This window comes from Sceloporus occidentalis, unplaced genomic scaffold (assembly GCF_023333645.1).
Source record: "Sceloporus occidentalis isolate IW3139 unplaced genomic scaffold, rSceOcc1.0.p SCAF_7, whole genome shotgun sequence".
Lineage (NCBI taxonomy): Eukaryota > Metazoa > Chordata > Lepidosauria > Squamata > Phrynosomatidae > Sceloporus > Sceloporus occidentalis.
This window is the reverse complement of record NW_028316987.1, coordinates 41,844,058-41,865,250: the sequence shown is the minus strand read 5'-3', so window position 1 is coordinate 41,865,250 and position 21,193 is coordinate 41,844,058. Positions and strand designations below refer to the sequence as shown.

The following is a 21,193-nucleotide window of genomic DNA, read 5'->3' as shown; positions in this document are numbered from 1 at the left end:
TCTTATCAGCACTGTGGTGAACTGAAATATCTGATATTTAAATACCTGGCAAGATATTAATTATCTGATAAGTCTCCTTTCATGGAATCATCTAATATTTGCCTGGTGTTTTCTTTTTTTGCCTTGAGACTTTTCTTCGTTTGGAGACAAGAATGGAACAGTATTCTCTTTGTTGTTGTTGCTTAAAAAAGAACTGACAAGGCTGCAGTCCTGTTCGTCATCCAGCAAAATTGAAATGGGCAAAGTCTGTATGATTTATAGTTTTTGTGGGTTTTTCGGGATATGTGGCCATGTTCTAGAAGAGTTTCTTCCTGACATTTCACCAGCAACTGTGGTTGGCATCTTTGGAAGAAACTCTTCTAGAACATGGCCACATAGCCCCAAAAACCCACAAAAAACTATGGATGCCAGCCATTAAAGCCTTTGACTTCACATCTGTATGATTTTTAATTATATTACATGATGATGTGACCTTGATCTGAATGCTTTTATTTCTCAAGTGTGGCTTGTGTGGTCTAAGGTAATTTGATATTGTCACTTACATTTTTAGCTGCCAAGCAGTCTTAAAGGGTGAGGAATGGTGAAATTAATCATATGCCATGTCCAAATACTTTTTGGTTCTCTACTTCCTTTTCTTTGTCCCTCCTGGTACTTCCCATCACAGAGAATATGCCTATCATAGCATGAGTGAGTGGTCAGTCTTGACATTCAAGTGAAGGAAAGAACTTTGAATTTAGTGGATCTCCAAAGCTGCCTCCACTCCTAGAATGCCTGATTTGGGACCTAATTGCTTGTAACAGCAATAAGGTGAAGAGCTTCTGGGAGCACACTGGAGGCTTCTGGGCTGCCCCATGATTACCACTTCCTGCCAACAGGTATAGGATTGGGGTGCTCTATTAGGGTGCATCTATACTGTAGAAATAATGCTGTTTGACACCACTTTAACTGCTATAGCTCCAACCTATGGGATCCTGGGACTTGGAGTTTTACAAAGTCTTTATTGCCTTCCCTGCCAAACTGTGCTGGTACCTCAACAAACTACAAGACCCAGGATTCTGTAGGATGAAGTCATGGCACTTAAAGCGGTATCAAACTGCATTATTTCTACAGTGTAGATGCTCCCCTCAGTCATACTTCTCAAATACATAAAATCTAGGTTATGGTTCTTTGCATGTTCATGTTATTGTATGTAAGTCCCATTAAAATGTGTATGTGCATAAAGAAAGGCAAGTATCAGAGCTCGGAAAAGTTACTTTTTGCACGATACCTCCCAGACTCTCCGAGGCAGCATAGTAACTGTAGCTCTCATATATATATATATATATATATATATATATATGGTAGAAGTACAAACTTGAAGTAAAGAGAGCTCCAGGGCTACAAGGAGCCTTCTTCAAAAGGCAGGCTGCCACCGTTCCAGCTCAAAATTCAAAGAAGTGAATTAGCAGACAAATGTAGAATTTCTCTCTGTTCAGCACAGTTTGAATTCAGTGCTGGTTCTGCACACGAGAACTTTTTTACCTGTATAATTGGGTCTCTTCCTACCTCCCTTTTATTATCTCCAGTAAGAGAAATAAAAATATATTATTTTGTGTACCTTTAAAATTGGTGGTGGTGGGTTGAAGGTTAGGCAGTATTTTCAGACACAACAAAAGATCTTCTATTCCGGACACCAGTGCTTCTGCGTTTCACAGCAGAAACAGTAAACAACTGCATACGTAAGTGTCCCTTGCACATGTGGATGTTTTTTGTCGAGGTTGCTCTACTTGTCCTCTTTGCGCAGTGCCCCAAGCCCCACTTCCAACCAAATTTAAAGCCTCAAAGCTGCTTCCTGCAGACTTTTTCTGCTGCAATGTGCATAGGCAGAATGAAAAAAGCTTCTGGCAATTCCTTCCTCCTCCCTGCTGGAGACACAGTAATTATGGAAGCGCAGAGACCACTGAAGAAGCCCTATGGATCTCGGCCCTGATGCCAGACCTGTTCAAGTTACAGCACAGGATCAGGGTGACCTGAGGTCCTCCTTTCCCAGATTTGTCCTATATTTCAACTTTATGTCTCCGGGCCCAGGACGAATTTCAAAATGTCCTCTATTTGAGCCATAAAACTTGTCCTTCTGTCATCTGATGCCTCAGCAGGCAAGCAGTAGCTCAACAGAATTATTATTGCCTCCGTTGCTGCAAAAGGTTTGTTAGCTTTCACTAGGCGATAAACATGACCAAAGTATTTAGCCGGCAACAATACACCTTTATGACTATAGAAAACCTGTTCATCCCCAGAGTATGAGGGGAGGGGAAGTGGTGAGAAGACTTTCCCTGACCATATGATGGTTTTGTTTATGTGTTTGTGTGTGTTTTCTGACTCAAGTGTGGAAAGGAAAGGAGGATCTGGACCAGTGTTGCCAGTTTCAGAGGAATTCCCCAGAATCCGGGGAATTTAATTAATTTCTTTCTGGGGATTTTGACTGAGTAATAATAATAAATACTGGGGAATTCTGGGGATTTTGGTAAAACATTCCAAGGAATATCTTCGAGGCTTGTTGGCAACACTGTTCTGGGCTGCTGAAGCAGGTCAGTGGCACCAAGGGGAAGCGGGAGGGCAAAAGTGTGTGATTTGAGTTGAGGAGGAAGCAGGAGCAAGGACAAAACAGATGGGAAAATTACAAATTAAAGTAATAATTGAAATGTATATCCATCCAAGGGTTTGCTGCTAGTAAAGGTCAAGTTTAAGCATTTGTTTTGCTCAGAGTTCTATAAGTGTATTGCAAGCCAACAAGGCATTTAACAAATATAAGTTCATGTGAAAAATATGGCCATAAATAAACCGCATGAAATGAATTTATATTTATATTACTGTTTTTAGATTTTATTTGGTAATGTCCTATATTTTTCTTGAATGCCCTACATTTTGCAGTGCCTTGACCTCCTTTGCAGTTATGTCATCTGGTCACCCTGCATGGGATGCATGTATGCAGTGGCTTCATGGCTTTAAAGAAGGTGTAGAGTTCCAGCTGTAGAGGACTGCTGCCACATTGCAGAAATAAAGCAGTTTGTCTCCACTTTAACTTTTATGACTCGATGCTACAGAACTAAGGGATTTGTGGTGGGGCACCAGAGCTTTCTGAAGGCTACATATCCCACAAAACTACAAATCACAGAATTCCATAACCATTAAAGTTGTGTCAAACTGCTTTATTTCTGCAATGTGGCAGCATAGTCTGGATTATCAGTTTGCAAAGGGATCTTGTAGCATTTTATAAAACTAGTGAAAGAACTAGCACAAACGTTTGTAGACCTGAGGCAGAAGAATTCAGAGACATAACCATGTGAATCTGGAATATCAGTATTCAAAGGGATCTTGTAGCTCTTTTGAGAAGTTGTAGCATAAACTGTTGTAGACTTGCAATAGACCAAGTTTACAACATCTTTCGCTCCGTCTCAAAGATCCCTTTGCATACTGAGGAAGTAGACCAAGTCTATGGAAGTTTATTCAACAACTTCTTTCTCTCAGTTAGTCTTAAGGTGCTACAAGATCCCTTTGTATTCTTAAATAGGGGTTGGGGTGGAGTAGTATATGGATCAACATAATGTAAGGTCCACATACTGATAATTATGTTACGCTGAGAGAATGTTGAATTGAGGCCTATATGTTGTTAGCATAAGAAATGTGTAAATTCAATAATATTTTTAATGGGTATTTTTACCTACTTACTATTAATGTGTGTGTGTGTTTTAAAATAAATACCTTGTGTGAAAAGGATTTTTCTAAAGAGCAGTTTGTGTAACCTTCATAGAAGGCCGAAACAATGGAAAATTAGTTCTGGATACTTTAAACTAAATGGGTAACATAAAATGTAATTTCAGTTAATAATAAACAGCACTGCTTTCCGCCAGTGAGCTGAGAGCGCCTCATGTTGCAAAGTTTCAGAAGTTGAAGACATTTGAGGCCTGGTCAGTCCTTTTGATGAGAATAGTGGTGAAATGAATAATGGTGCAACCCCAAAATGCTATCTATCCTTCCCTCCTCTTTGGATCTCCTTGCTTTGCTTCTGTTTTCAACCCCAAAATGCCATCTAGCCTTCCCTCAGAATGCCATCTCTGCATCCTCTTGCTTTGCGACCCCAGAATGCCTTACATACACATATACATATGTAGCAAAAGCATTCACACATCGTATCAATTTGCCAAATTTAAAAGGAAACACAACTGCATATTTTGTCACACACACACACACACACACACACACACACACACAACTTTTAAAAAGCCACTTGCAAAGTGAGGTGCCGTGCCGGCAGCAAGCAAATGAAAGGGAATCCCTCCCCTGAAATTGACCTGAGCATGACCGGGGCCAAGTTCACATTTGCCGGGACCCAGATTTTCTCAAAAGAAACAGGTAAAACTCCGCTTTCGAAAGACCCGCGCCAAAGGGGATTTGCCCCTGAACAGGTTTGCAAAACTCAAATTTGATTGTGAAAGAATCGGGGGCAGTATGAACTACCCGCTTTTAATCCGGTTTCTGAACCAGGGTAAAAGGTAGTCTGAATGGCCCTTGTAAAAGTAAAAAATAAAATAAGCAACGTAAATTTCCTACATGCCTTGCTAGCTGGCCACAGATAGTGAAAAATGTATGGCCCTCCAGATGTTGCTGGACTGCAACTCCCATCAGCCCTAGCCTTCATAGCCAACGGTTAGGAATGACAGAGGTTGCAAATACATGTAGAAGGGCAATCAATGCAGCAATGGGGAAAAACAATGACCTGTATGTACATTTTAATAAAAGATGATCAAATGTCCAGATAAACATCCACATCAAAGTTTCATGTGTATGTTAATGGGATCTCATTGGTGCTATTCATTCTGGTTGAGAATGTATAACTAAATGTATAACTACCAAGCAATCAGACTGGTTTCAGTTGCAATTATATGGATATATATATATATATATATATAGAGAGAGAGAGAGAGAGAGAGAGAGAGTAACTGGCAGTTGTAGGTAGTGATGCTAATCCATTTTGACATCAAAACATTGTTCAGCATGGTGATGGGTGCAGTGTTTCTCTTGAACACTTTAGCAATCTGTCTTGGCAAATTAGGACAGAGCCTAGAAAAGGTTCTTTTTGGACTACAACATCCAGAATCTTGCATGCTGGCTGGGGAGTTCTAGAAAGCACGGTCCAAAAAGTAACATTTCCAAAGTATGAATCAGTGGGATATTTCTAAGTATTCTTACTACCAGTGGCATCATTCATTCGGGTTCTTCCAGAGTAGACAGAAATCTGATGTTACTGACAGATCCATTTTGACTCAGAGGTGAAGATATAGTCCCACATTTACTGTAAATCTTGGTATTCTGACTAATTCAGGGTGCTGAATTAGACAAGCTGTTTGGGGGCTTCTTTGTATTTATGTATCAAAAGCAGAAAGTGAGGAGTTGGAATGACTCCCTTTCTTTCTTGGACTGAGTTTCAATCTGGGTGGAATCTTCCTTTATAATGTTTGATAAATTATACATTCAGGAGTGCACAATATCCATTCCAATACACATAACAACAAATTAAAAACATAATTAAAATATCCTCGTGAACACTGTTTGGCCCTGGCAAAGGCTAGTGTATCATTGTGATCTTTTGCAAGATCACATGGAATAAATAAAACTTGCTTGATATTCAAATGCAGGAGTGGGTGGGGGAATGTATGCATGAATTGGCAGCACAATGGCTGACAAAGTCAATAGCTAATAGAGTTACTGAAGCAACCGGATCAGGTCCATCTCTAGAGAATGGGCAGTGGAAAATGCAGAAGGAACAGCCCTATCATGGGATTTTCTTGGCAAGTGTTTTCATAGGAGTTTATTACATGGGAGGAATTTCTCATAATTTCGAATGAAAAGAAAGTGGGGCCAGAACGCATTCACATGAATTCGCTAGTTCAGTGAATTTACGTGAATTCGAATTGCATTCGAACTGACTTCCCATTGCTCGAGAATAGCATGCCATTGCCTGAAATTGTGTGTGGTAGTCTATCACGCAATAACATGAAACCCAATTATTGTGTTCAGACTGACTTCCAATTGCCTGTGGTAGTCTATCACGCAATAAACCCCATGATTGCATTTGGATTGCCATTGGATTATATTACCAATTTCCCTTGTCTGATAAACTTCATAGGTTTGCCATTGCTATCCTGAGGCTGAGAGCATGTGACTTGCCCAGAGTCAGCCAGTGCGTTTCCATGGCCAAGCCAGTATTCAAACCCTAGTCTCCAGAGTCATAGTCCAACACTCAAACCACTACTCTCTCCTTTTTAGAAGGAACATACCAGGACCCTTATTGGGCTGTTCAGCTTTTAATCACAAAATAACCAATAATGGGGTAAATGGTGTAACAGTATATATGTCTATTTGGAACCAAGCCCCACTGAGTTTAATGGGACAGACTGCTAGGTAGTATCTGGTAGAACCCTTTGGACTATAACTCCCAGATTCACTCAGCCAGCCATAATCCAAAAAATGATTTTTCAAACCCCTTTTGAATTGCCTTTTACTTGCGAAACTGTAAGGAAAAGCAAGCAAGTACTATTCTCCCCATGTTCACGACAATCAAATGGTTGTGGCATTTTAAACACTAAGAGGCCTTACACTTTTTGTGGAATGTAGTCCACTATCAACTGTAGTCTACTATACCTAATAAAATGTGTTAAGTCTTTAAGGTTACAGACAGGTTATCCCATTGGGAACTGTTCATGAAGACTCTGCCAAACGTTCTGTGTTCCTAACATTGAGTGAGAAACAAAGGACGTTTATTTTGTTCTTTTTAGGGGCCTTTGTTTAAAATTGCTACGAAATCTATTAGTAGTTCCATTATATTTTAATGTTTATGTTTTACTAATGAAAGCTTTCATCTGCACGCATTTCCATTTTTGATCCCCAAAGTTGGAAAAAAGGTGAGATAAAAATACAGGGTGCCATCCTATTCAGCATCTACAAGATTGCAAACCAGATTTATGATCTCATAACTTTGGGGATACATTTAAGTGGTTAATGATTAAAGTGATTCCCAAACCTATCCCTTAAGCCAGACAACACCCCAAATGAAGGTTATCCAAGGTGCTGCAGACTGGGGTACTGAAAAATGATGGCTGAAGCATCACCCAGTTGTGGGGCCATCTCTATCCACCTTATCACCAAGAGAGCACTGCCATTGTCATTTCCCAGTACAGTTGGCCCTTGTTATATACGGATTTTTTATACACGGATTCAAGCATACACGCTTTGTTCAAAAAAAGTATAAATTTCAAATATCAAATCTTGATTTTCCATTTTTTATAAGGGACACCATTTTGCTATGTCATTCTATTTAATGGGACTTGAGCTTACACAGATTTTGTTATCCACAGGGGAGCTTGGAACCAAACTCCAGCGTATAACAAGGGTCCACTGTACTCCAGTCTACAACTCCTCTGAAACCCTTTGGTTGAGATACTGCCTGGCTTAAGAGATAGGGGTTTTGAAGGGTTTTATCAGCAGTAGGTTGTATTTCAGAGGAAGGACCAACAAAACTACCTCTGAATATTCCTTGCTTAAGAAAACCCTATGAAATTCATGGTGTTGCTATAAACTGACAGGTGACTTGAAGGTACATACATCAGCATAGGGAAGAGAGCCAAGATGTTGTAGGGATTTGAGTGTCGGACTACAGTTTTGGAGACTAGGGTTCAAATCTCCACTCACTCATGGAAATCTACTGGATAACCTTGGGCAAGTCAAATTCTCTCAGTCTCAGAGGAAGGCAAATGCAAGCTCCCTCTAAACAAATATTGTGATAGGTTTGCTTAGGAACACCATAAGTTGGTAATGACTTGAAGGCACACAACAACATTAGCAGAAGCTGTGTTGTCCTAGCTGCATTGGATGATGTAGCATCTGTCACATATAATAATGATATAATAAAAGGTAAAGATGGCCACCTTTCCTGCCTGCCTATCTTGCCCCTTATGTTCTACTGCTATTGCCCTTCTCCTGCTTTCTCAGTGGCGTACCAACTTGTGCACTCTGCTGCCATGTCTGCTTCATTTTCTCATCTCTCTACATAGTCTTGTGAAATTAGGATTCAAAGTTAAAAACGAAGGGCAAGACTAGATCCTGAAACAGGCACCTCACTGTAGAGTATGCACTAGCAGTGCAATCTGATGCATATCAATTTTGAAGTTAAGTTGCATTGACCTGAATCAGTTGGTTTACTCGCAGGTGTTCTTTTTCTTCCTTTAGTAATTAGTGTTCCTTCTTTGGTAAAAACCACCTTTATATCCCTTTATATAAATTCCAATCAGAAAACATTAGGAAATAATTTTAATGTTGAAAATTTTTATTTATTTATTTTAAGGCTCAGTTTCATAAAGCTTTTTAAAAGTAACCAGTGAATTGAACACAGTAGTTTGCGAGCAACTATTACAGACATGTAGTTACAGGTTTCCATGGGTTCAGTCCAATTGCTAGTCCTAACTAGAGCAGATCCATTGAATTAATATATTGCTCATGCCCAGGTCATCTGAAGGACTATATGAGCCTATATTTTAAAGTCTTCTGAAGAGACACTTCTCTATGTCCCAGCACACTCAAAGGGGCTTTTGCTGGGAATATAGAAGAGGGCCTTTTTGATGGCTCCTCCCTGGCTGTGGAACTTGCTTCCCAAAGAGGTTACACTTTTGCTTCCCTTACAATTTTTGTAAAGACGGGTAAAGATTGTTGTTGTTGTTCTATCAGGTCTTCAGACTGACAGATCAAGGGAATCGGTCTTGCAGAAGGTGCTGTATTGTTCTTTTGTTTTCTTTTTAATCATTTTATTTTCAACAGGTTTCAATTGAGATTTAAATAAACATCATCATCATCTGTGGGATATTTACCTAATTGTTGATTTACCATTTAATCATTGATTCAATAGTCTGTTCTAGTTGGGACCAGCAATTCATAGAAAGAAGAGACATCATTGTGGTGATGATGATACAGAAGGCATTTTACATAATAACTGGAACAGAAACAGAGGTTGCTTTCGCACTTGGGCACTTTTGCACAAAAGCAATGCCTCAACAGTGCTGTTGGCTAGATGTAAAATTAAAAAGTTGGTCACTCTGTTTGGGCTGTGTTGGCTGAGATCCTACATTATTACCGCATAGTGTAAAATAGCTGCCAGATGAATTACATCCTATTTGAATTCCACAATCTCTATACAGAATACCACTGTAGCACAAGATAGATTGAACATTGAGCTATGTGCTGGCTTGACGCACATATACATGATGTGAGGTGTATCAGCACATGTTCTGTGTTGGCCTCTAAGTGCTCTGCAAGGTGGAATCAGGTTTCATTACGGAATGAGCAGAGCCCCATAGCAGATCATGCACACCCCACCCAATGTGCATTTGTTCGTGTTCTGCATGTGGACCTCTGCTTCTGTTCCTGTCAGCTGGATATGGCTATTGCACTATATCCGGTAAAAACACTCTGCTTGCGCGATGCAACTTTGCACCTGTGTATACCACTAAAAGGATGCTGACCATTATTTGCTAATGCTCATTCCCATGGCAAAGATCCTTTCACAATGCTTAACCAGATCTTGCTCAGCAAAATGTTTCCACTAACTTCTTGGGAAATGCTTCCTCCTTGCAGCTTCTGCCAACAGGCATAATAGAAAACAATGAAAGCAATCAGAAGGGAAGAGGAAATCAAGCATATTTTGCTATCAAGTGAAAAGCGCATGTTTCTCTCATCTGGATGGGTGGGTCTCCCAGTACACAAACACAAAACTATTTCAGATGGGGTGTGGCCAGTGGCAGACACCTTTGTAGGCTTCCTTTCAGTAGCCCTGAAAGCCTCGATACATACTGTTCAGACTGGTGCTGTTATTTTAAATGGGAAAAATCAATCACAAATCTTGCCTGAAAGGCAAGAGTACAACAGAGAAAAACACTAGAATGCAAAAGGATAGCAACAGCATAATGTGAATTCTCCAGAAAGGGAGTGATCAAAGGATGGTAATCCAGTTTAACACTGCTAGTGTGGAAGCAAGCAAAGTATGCAAAAATTGCTTAGAAATGACTCTGTTCAAAGTTCAAGATATATCTTCAATCAGAGCAACGTACAGTGGACCCTTGTTATACGCTGGGGTTTGGTTCCAAGATCCCCCGTGTATAACAAAATCCGTGTATGCTCAAGTCCCATTAAATATAATGACATAGCAAAATGGTGTCCCTAATAAAAAATGGAAAATCAAGGTAAATTTATACTTTTCTGGAACATTTTCAAACCGTGTATGCTTGAATCTGTGTATAAAAATCTGTGTATAAGGGCCGACTGTATTTAGAAAATCCCCTTAATTCATATCCATTAAATCTTTGTAGTTTATCTTTAGTCACAACACTGTCAATCATTGTTAAACCAAATTATCCACAAATATGGAACAGAGAAAATGTTAATATTCAAGTTTATGATTTTATGTACATATGTGTCACTCATAGCATTGCCATAAATTCAAACTTCAGTTGGATTTGTTGGCAAACAATAACATCAGCATATGTTAGACTCAATCCATCAGGCTGTGTTTAAAGTAAAAATTCACAAACTGCTAATAACAGGTCTCTATAAGGCATGTTGATTCGACAGCAACATCAGTTCTTCTCTTGTACGTGTGATATAATTTCCCCACACCAAATGTAATAAACAACACACAATACTCTCAAGTGACACAAAAAGATCTTGGGAAGATGCTTTATTCCAAAGTACATCATTAGTCCACATGGCTCAACAATGCTTACACTGATTGGTAATGAATATCAAGGCTTTCAGGCACAATTTTTCCAGGTTTCCCTAGAGATGAAACGGATTAAACTCTGGCTGTTTCACAGACAAAACCTGTACTCTATGGTTGAGAAACAATTCTTCCCTAATGTGATGTAGTTGCAGTTGACCTAAAATTAGCATCTGGGTACAATTGTGTGTTCAGAGTCATCCTGTACTTTATCTAGCAGTTCAGATACATCAGTGGCTATGCAGTCAAATGGTGTCTAATCATAGTAATGTGTTCCAATTTTGAGGATGCATATCATCCTTCAAATATTGTGTTTACTATGGCAAACACTAGTGGAACAGTGTGTCTGAGTTACTGTATAAAACAAGTGTTGAGAACCTAAGGTTGCTGGAAGCCTCCAACCTAATTTTGTGCAATCCTCCTGACTGCACACTTATGCTCTTAAGTCCACTCTCCAGAAATCATGAGATGGGAGAGAAGAAATGCACTCAAGTAAGATGCAGGATGACAGGGAGCCCACAGGCAAAAAGAATAAAAAAGAGGCTATGACAAGGGAGAATAGGACAGAAACAAACAGAAGGAGAGGGAGGCATACTGCAAGTGATCTATCCTGACCTGTGTTAATGGAAATGTGGGAGAAACAAAGGGAAAAGCAGAAATGGAATGATGGAAAAGCATAGAGAGACAGAATGAGTGCTATTGAATCACTATTCATTTTGGAGATGACCCCAGACACTGCCAACAGGTGAGCCCTGATAGATTACCCATGAGGAACTGTAGGTCTTGACAGAAAAAAGTTCCCCCATCCCTGGTGCAAAGTGTGAAAAGCTTTTCTGCCATAGAATTGCCCAGATGCCTTTGGATATCTCTTCCATCTCAATTAACCTACATCACAATGTTAAAAAGCTAAAGTAACATAAACCCAACTGAGAACTATCCTGAGCAGTTTAAGAAAAGGATGAGACACTGATACATATATGAATCAAAGAACAATGGAGTCTAATGTTGTGCATACATGAAGCCCTTTGTTAGAATGAACATCTTTTCCAGACATCCATTACATATAAATTAAAAGCAAAAGCAATAGCAAGTACGTTTCTATACTGCTTATCAGTGTACTTAAGCGCTCCCTAAGCGGTTTATAAAGTGTAAACTTATTTTAAAAAACCAAAAGAGAGCAAACAGCTTTCATAGATCAACTGTTTGGTTCAAATCATAATATAGGATAAGCAATTAAGGCCCCATACAGACAGGCCAAAATGAAGCTGCTTCGGGTCACTTTGGAGGTATGCTGTTTAAATGACACACATATCTTAAGAGGCCAGAAGCTGTGCCAAAGCTGCGCTCCAGTCCTTAGGACACATCCATTATTTAAACAGCATACCTCCAAAGTGACCTGAAGCAGCTTTATTTTGGCCTGTCTGTATGTGGCCAAAGAGAGAATATTGTAAAGTCACAATGTTCCACAATATACTTTAGGATTCCTTAAAAACATGATCAACTATGGAGCAACAACAACAATCAAGAAACAGAATACAAGTTCACAGAATGGCAACACGGGGAAGTTTGAATTCTTTACATCCAGTGTAAGCCTGACATAAAGTGGAAAAATATATTAAGAGAAACTTCCCTCAGGAAGTTTGATTTTTGAGTACCTCTATGCCAAAGCAACAAATCAAATAATTAAATATTCCTATTTTGGCTATGCAAGACTTGTCAGCCAAGTCTTTACAGTAGGATTTCAGATGACTGTGTTATGACCACAAAAAGTCTTCTAATGTCTCAACAAATGGCCAAAGATGTTACCAAAGGACATTAAGAGATCCACACAATCAGCATCAAATCAGAATCCATTATAGGAATCTTTTCACATGCTTGGGGGCATGTGTTGTAATTTTGGCTATTTTGTATTCATTTTCATACACCTGAAGGCCACAGAGAATGACAACTGTGTTGAACAGTAACACTTTCCTGAAGTACAACACATATTAGAGAGACATTATATAAAGACTCTTGCATATGCTGGCAGCAAGGATTTCTATCATATGAATAATACCAGGATATTGTTTCATAGCCAGCTACAATGGCAATTAAAGCAATCTAGAACTCTCAAAAAAAAATCTCATTTGAAACATATGCCTATAGATTACATTATTCCTATATTTACCATTGTTTGTATGTTTGCTGGAGAGGAAATCATGTGGCTCTCCAGATGTTGTGGAAGTGCACCTCCTGTTAGCCCTAGCCAGCAGAGCTAATGGTGAGGAATGCTGGATCTTATAATACAACTTCATCTCAAGGGCCATGTGATTCCCACACCAGCTTTATTGGATTTGCAGCCATATATACTATCCAATTAAATAGAAACATAAATAAACATATGTTTACATTTTATTCCATCACATATAATATTTACTAGAGTGGTATTAAACTAAAACCATTTGAAAAAGTTCAAAATTTCAGATTGTCATAGCATAACATGAATCTAGAACTTCTTCAGATTAGTGATTTTAGAATTGGGAACCAAATTTTAGTGACAGAAAATTAGGAAGAAGCCACAAAAGTTCACCACCTGGACAAGTGTTATGAAATGTCTAGGTTTTTTTTCTTTTTTAAAAAAAGTCCATTTACAATACTGGTATTTAAAAAATTATGAATACAGCTGAAACATCACTTTTACACCTGATAAAATGGCTTCTTTAAGGGTTCTTAGGACAATATGCTTTTGGAACACCGCACCAGCACAACTCCTGACCGTGTTGGCAGCTGTCTCGTATACATGTTTGCATAAAGAGGTATTCAATAGCCTCTTAAGTAAATTGTTGGCTGTTTACATCAGCAGTGGTTTGATTTAAAGGGTAAGTGAGCAGCCAGATTGTTTTCTCTTTCCCCATTTCACCCTCCTGCAAAATGCAGAATCACCACTGATTAACTATATTCCTAGTGCCATTGATAATTTGATTTGCATGTAGATTGTTCTGTTGCTAATACAAATCACTCCTGCCTTCCCAGGGTCACACAGTATATATATACCCAACTCTTTTCCAGGCAAGCATTCTCTGAAGATGCTAGCCACAGATGCTGGCGAAACATCAAGGAAGAAACTCTTCTAGAACATGGCCACAGCCCGAAAACCCCACAAAAATCTATGGATGCCGGCCATGAAAGCCTGTGACTCTAAACTGTTTAACAATGGCCCGTTCCGCACGGGCGTAAAGTACGTCCTGGGGACATACTAGGGTTAGGCAAAGTGCGTGCCTTATGCACGCACCTAACCCTAGTACGTCCCCAGGACATACAAAATGGCGGTGCCCTATACACATAGGGACCGCCATTACGACGTCACGAACACGCCGCCTCTAAACGGGGCGGCGCGGACATGACATTATTGCGCTGCACGAGGGCGCATAGAGCGCAAGCTCCGTTGTGGCAGCTGAGGCCCCGATCCGGCGGGGGAAGGGTCGGTTACAGGCCGCCCCAAACGGGCAGTCTGTAACGTGCCAATGTATTAGATTCGTATTCCTTTAATTGTTTTGTTGAGATGAATAGGCACTTAGGAAATCATATTCATTTCTTCCTGATTGCAACACAAATATTTAATAGAAGACTGCATAGAAGATAGATAATACCATTTGATACCTTACACTGATTTGATAATATTTCTACAGTCAATTATTTCTCCAGATTTTGAAAACACTGATTTCTTCTATTCTCAATTGAGAGTGTAAAAAAAGGAGGGTCTACTGAGCAGCTATGTAAAGATTTACATAGGCAGTCCAGTATAATCATATATGGCTCATCCATAATTCTTTGCTGAACAGCTTCCCAGTATTAATTTCATAGTGAAGAGATGCGTTCAGAACAGGTTTGTCTACAAACTCAACCAAACATTTCTGGGTCGCACATGGGGATTTCTCCAGTTCCAGAACTGTAATATTGTTTGGAGCTGATGAAACAAGAATGTTGCTTGGAACAAACAGTGTTAGCTGAGGGCCACGGACTGGCCAGTAGCGTCCTAGGTTGAAGCCATTGATCCAGATTTGTCCCTGCAAAGAAACAAGGAAATATGTTTTTGATCAACCAACTTTTACATTGTCTGAAATTCTTAATTAAGAAATATTTATATATTTTATTACATTTATACCCCTCCTTTCCACCAAAGAGTGCCAAGCAGTGCATGGAGGTGTCATCTCCCACATTTTATCCTCACATCCAGCCTATGAGGCATATCAGGCTGAGAAAGTGTATGACTAGCCCTAGACTCACTAGCTCAGTGAGGATTAGTGCCAGGATCTCCCATATTGCAACCCAGTACTCTACCCATTACACCACACTGCCTCTCTCAATTCGCCCTTAAAAATACATTCTGCAACAGTGATCCGAGTGTGGCATTTAAATATATATATATAATTGTAAGAAATGTTAACAGAACAGTTTCATCCATCTCATCTCCTCACATCAGACCTTAAGGCTCACAATTAATGACCAGAGGGTTACCAGCCAGGGACTAAGTCTGCAGGCCACCATCCTCTTTAGATCAAAAAGAGAAGTGAAGGAGAGCTTAATCGGCAACAATCTAGTCTTTAGCCACACTGGTTGTGGAAATACTGTAACAGTGAGGTTACTGGCCTTTAACATCTTGTAAAAATTATACTGTTCCACCATGCTTTTTGGGATTAATAATACTCTATGATTTTAGAAGGCAGTTCCAGGTAAGCACTTGCTCTTGCACTACTCCTTCCCACCAAATCATTTATTTCTTCAACATTTTGAGCCAAGGATATGGAGAAGTTAGCCAATATTTTCATTATGTTTTTCTTTCACACCTTCTGAAATCTCTATCAGAGTAGTGAAATCCAAACAAGGCCTGAAGCTGTTCAAATAGGAGGTACACCCCAGAAGATGTCTGACATTCAAATCCCAGCAACACTTATTCTTGCTATGTGTAAATCTCAGATCAGATTGTTACACTGCCCTCAATCTGGTGTTGCTTCTAGCAGACTTTGGAAAAGTTAATGTTTTGAACGATAGCTTCCAGAATCCCCAAACTAACAAAACCACTAGCAAAACTGATTAAGGGATTCTAGGGGTTGTCATGTTTCTAAGTATCTTTTCTAATTTCTGGCCTGTTTCTACAATGCACCAACCATGCTGCTGATACAGGAATGGGCTGAAAAATATTGAGTGCTCTGGTACCTGTCCAGGTAAAAGATGACTTGGGAAGGAAAACCAGGAGGTATGCTTGATGATTTAAAAAATAAGTTCATTGGTCAAGTTAAATATCCCCCCCCTGTCCCTGAGACTCATAGCCTAAATCCAATTGCTTATCCCAACTCAAGTCTTGACTTGCTATTCAGTAACTGAATCAATAGGCCTACTTTCCATATTTAAACATTTTCCAAAGCACCCAGTAAAAACACTTAGTTGTACATGTTTTAAAACAATTTTGCTTGTACATATGCAGTTCTGGATGGCGATACTATCAGTTATTTTCCACAAGGTGCTTCTAAGGCTCAACCTCAGAAACACGCTTATCAAAATAATCTCCAGATGTGGCTTTGGCAAAGTTTAAACATTTTACTGCTCTCTCTTTTGCAGGAAGAAGGCGGGAACTTTTTATTCTGATTATTATCATAGTGCTTCAGCTATTTAACAACAAATATATTCAGCATTCTCTGCCACTGATACAGCACACAAAACTAATTCAACACAAAAACGGGAAAAAATGTAAATTTTTAAAAAGCCATGTAATACTACTACTTTTGCTTAATCCTAGAACCTGAGGTCATCCAGAGAAGCTGAATGGTATGAAATCTGAGACAGGCAAGAGAACCAACACCTACACAGTTAAAATTGCTCCTATAGGATCTGGTGATGGGTACAATTTAGATGGTTTTAAATGGGATTAGACTGAGGCATTTTTGGAGAATAAGGCTGTTATGATGGATATATAGTACCTCCAGAAGCAGTGGCAATATGCCTCTGAAGACCAGTTGCAAGGGAACAACAGCAGTAGGCTTAAGGGGTTCCTGAGCGATCTAACTGACCACTGTGAAAAACAGGAGGTTGGACTAGACAAGCCTTTGATCTGATCTAGCAGAACCTATATGCTGAGACTCTGAACAAATCAGAGACCTGCCACACTGCAGAAATAAAGCACTTTGACACCAGTTCAACTGTCATGGTGGGATTTATAGTTTGGTTAGGTATTCAGCCTGGTCTGTCAGAACTCTGGTGCCTGATCAAACTACAAGTTTCTGTAGATTCTGTAGAATGGAGTCATGCCAGTTAAAGTGATGTCAAACTGTTTTATTTCTGCAGACACAATACCTTGCAGATTAAATTTTAAGAATCTGCGATCTAAAATAAAGTAGCCATTAACGTAGCCAACTTGTAGTATGAATCTGACACCAATGAATTTGCACAACAAAGTGGCATATTCTGAAAGTTAGGACACTAAACACAAATTAATCAGCATTAATAAGATTCAGTCACCAGGGATATACAAGATACAGAGCCATATTACATTAAAAACAAACAAATGGAGAAACACATGATGTAGAAGCACTTTCATTCTCTTCCAGTAATCAAAGTGTGGGAAAGGGTCACAAAAGTGTTGTGAAAGTATCCCTTTTGCCAAACTGGAAAAATCAGTTTGGCAAAAAGGGCATTTTTACCACTTTCTCCCATGTTTTTACGACTGGAAGAGAACAAAAGTGCTTCAATGTCATGCGGAGACAGAAAGATAAATGTACTTCTCCACATTTGCATGCCAGGTTAGTTTTTAATGCGATGAGGCTCACAATCTGCACAACACACGAGATCATTACAATTTGTATGATAGGGCAACTTGGTTTTTGTTCTCCACCAACTGTCCATCTTCTGGTGATTCAGTCATTTCATCAGTGTTAAAGTTGTTAAGTAGCACTAGTCACTGTATGAATAAAATAATTATTGCTTTTTATGTATAAGGCCAATGCAGAACCAATGCTATCAGTAATCTCCAACTGAGCGGTTTCACACATAGCCTCTACTTAAGTACAAGTAACATCAATGCAAACATTTGTGGAACTTTTCACAAAAATAAAACTCACCTTTGTCCAACCAGGAAATTTGATGTAGGTGTCCTGAGGCAAGTCTGGGATTCCACTAGGAATGGAAAAGTTACCAATATAAAAAGTAGGCAATTCGTAGTTTGATGTATTCCCATCAGACCTGTCATTTATTAGGCCCTGAGCTACTGCACTGTCAATGTCCAGTGGATATATCTCCCAATCAGTGAGTATCTCTTCAGCAAGAGTAACATTGGAAGTCAGGCCCTGCAAAAAAGATTTATCATAAATATAATTGGTGACAGAAAAGCAGAAAGAATGTTCTTTCAAAAGATGTTCGACATTGGCTTGTTTGGTATGAAACAAGCTAACAAAAATGAAATTTACAGAGAAATCATCAGGAGTTCACTTTATTCAGAAACAATTTGTCTTGTCTTAACTGTTTTTACTTTGCAATGTTCTGGGGTCTCACCACCATATGTGATGTGATATTTCTGGGATTTCGTATTTACAGAAATTAGCAAAATTACATCACAAACACTTTCTTTATCACCAGAGTTGGCAATACTATCCCCTTTTTATAATGCAAATAAGTCTTTTTCTCTAAAGCGGGGTACAGACCGCCCAAAAAGGGCGGTCTGCTCACGCCTTGTTTTGCTGTGCACTCGCAACGTCACAATGGCGTCGCGATGTGTGGACGCTAAGCATCCGTTGCATCAAAATGGCAGCGCCCATCTGTACAGGGCGCTGCCATTTTGACGCCTTCGTCACATTTGAGAGGCGAGGGGCATCTGGAAGCGCCGCCCCTCACACGTGACAACGGTGCCCCATTGCCCTGTTGATGACCGTGCTCCATTGCCCTGTGCCCTGTTGACACACTGCAGAAATAAAACAGTTTGACACCACTTTAACTGCCACAACTTAATGCTATGAAATTTTATGATTTATAGTTTAGTACAATATTTAGCTTTCCTTGTCAGAGAGCTCTGGAGTCCCCACCAAACTACAAATCCCAGAATTCCACAGCACTGAGTCATGGCAGAGAGTGGTGTCAAACTGCAGTGTGGTAGCAGCCATAAAGAACTAATCGTGTGTCTGGCAGCATGTTTAGAGACTGCATATAACTGAATAGGCTCATCAAATACTCTGTCACTTTCTTGGTGGTTAGACAGAGTTGGAGCATCATGCTAATGGAGAAATTAAGTACAAAAATAAGGGCTACTAGAGATAACCAAGACCACTCTAAATTCTACAAGACTTGTTACAAGTTTGTAAGTTAAGCATGTGAAAATGCCAATCTTCTCGCCCACTCTTCCACACACTGATTTTTGGAAACATTATCATTGTCGTGTCATCTGAAGATTTCTTAGTTGGATAATCAGGAAACACAAATTCAAAATAATTTATTGCAATGGATCTGCAAAGCATTGTGTGTTGGTTATTTTTGTTCTATTAAAACCTTTAAAACACTTTGCACAGTTCCTATTAATATATTATGGCACTGAAATCCATTGGGTGACTTTGTTTTAAAGAGGAACTCCTAATTTATTTTCTCCATTAAAAATGTATTCATTACCAGATTCTGGGCCCATAATTTTTTCTAAAAATAAAAGCATGATATACAAAAATAATTGTTTTTCAGCTAATCATTTACCCAGCCTTCACTATTCTAAAGGTGCTCATTATTGTTCTCACCTAATAACACTACACTAACAATCATATATATCTACTTAAAAGTAAGTCTCACTGTGTTCAGTGAAGCTTACTCACAATGGAGAGGCACAGGAGTGCATTCTAAAGTTCACCAGCTGCTCACTTATTTTTGTTGACCCCAAATGATATGCTTGTTAAAGATATTAAACTCCATAGGAGTTTGTCAGGAGTGATTTTTCTATGGCAAGAAAAGTATAAGACAGTTGTCATTTAATGTGTCTATTCTATTTTTTTTCCATATTCAATGAGAACAGGAATTACAACAAAATCTTCCAGCTTTATTTTAGCCATTTTTCTTCAAGCTGTGATTATATGTTTCCATTTCAAAGCCTTAAATCAGAAACACAGACTTTAAAACTGTCTTGTTTTCTTATCTGAAGAGCAAGCAGACATGTCAATATTAACATCTGATGGTGTCTTAGTAGATCTAAGAGACAGAGCTCATGTGACAAAGCTGACAATGTAATACCTGAGCACATCCTTTCTGAAGCTCCCTTTTCAGAGATCTTTTGTCAGATAAAATTTATCTTGGATACTGATCTCACCTTTCAACGTTATGATACACTATGTTTCACATGCACAAATTTCCACATCCTGTAGAAAACCTGCAAATTTCTGAGAGCTCAACTCAACCCGCCCCTCCCATCTATGATTAATTAAGAAGCCTTTTACATATTCGACTAAAAGATTATAATATCCTCTATTAGGCTGCAAGGTTTGTTTTTTAAAATACTCCAGTGGGCTTACATAAGAACCAATTCACCTGGACTTATTTTCTCAGTTATATCCCTCTGGTGTTCTAGATGCCGTGAAGCCACACTCCACACACACACATACACTACCCTCATGATAAACCAGGCTGTATACAATAGCTAGTAATAATGTCTGCCATTGCTGTGGCTTGTGGGTGGGAATCCTGCCACTAGGTTACAGATATGGCTGATGGCCACTCCAAGTTACATCCATGGACAGCCAGTCTACACAGAGGTTTCTTTACATCAAGGTGGGCTACCAACAGACATGTAGGTATTTCGACCTGCAACTCTCATCAGCCCTAACTGGCATGTCTAATGGAGAAAGTCTGTAGAAGTTATGACCCCAAATATGTGGAAGGGCAAAATTTACTATTCTACATAATGTCATATAAGAAATGGACAATATGAAGAGAATAACATTTCCTATAGGAACGGACGCTAAGGTGAACTCTTCACATAGCTTGATCTTATGCCTCACAGATTACTGAAAAATGGAGCAGCAGAGGCAAGATGAACTTATAATGTTTTTATAAGAAGAAAATAAACAAACCCCTCAAATTAAAATTATCCCACAACATCTCAATGTTATAATGTTCATTAATTTTTCTTGCTATAATGTTCAAGATGGAAGGGAAGGGCCTAGAAGTTATGCTAAGCCTCCTGGCTTACCCCAATGATTGGACAAGCAGGCAGGCAGATATTGTGGCCTGGTGGTGCAAGAGCCCTAGTGGCGCAATGGTTAAATACCTCTACTGTAGCTACTCACTCACAAACCATAAGGTTGTGAGTTCAATACTAGCCAAGGGCTCAGGGTTGACTCAGGCCTGCATCCTTCTGAGGTTGCTAAAATGAGTACCCAGCTTGTTGGGAGC

General features: G+C 39.3%; 1 protein-coding gene across 1 annotated transcript in view; it reads right to left on the bottom strand.

Moving 5' to 3' along the window:
• Positions 1-12,128: 12,128 nt before the first annotated feature.
• GLB1 (galactosidase beta 1) overlaps positions 12,129-21,193 on the bottom strand; it is a 47,243-nt gene continuing 38,178 nt past the window's right edge. Inside the window, exons 15-16 of the mRNA XM_089532730.1 lie at positions 17,896-18,120; positions 12,129-14,847 (exon numbers count right to left, since the gene is read on the bottom strand). Coding sequence (XP_089388856.1) covers positions 14,587-14,847; positions 17,896-18,120 — 486 coding nt within the window. The 3' untranslated portion in view covers positions 12,129-14,586. The remainder of the gene's footprint in view (positions 14,848-17,895; positions 18,121-21,193) is intronic.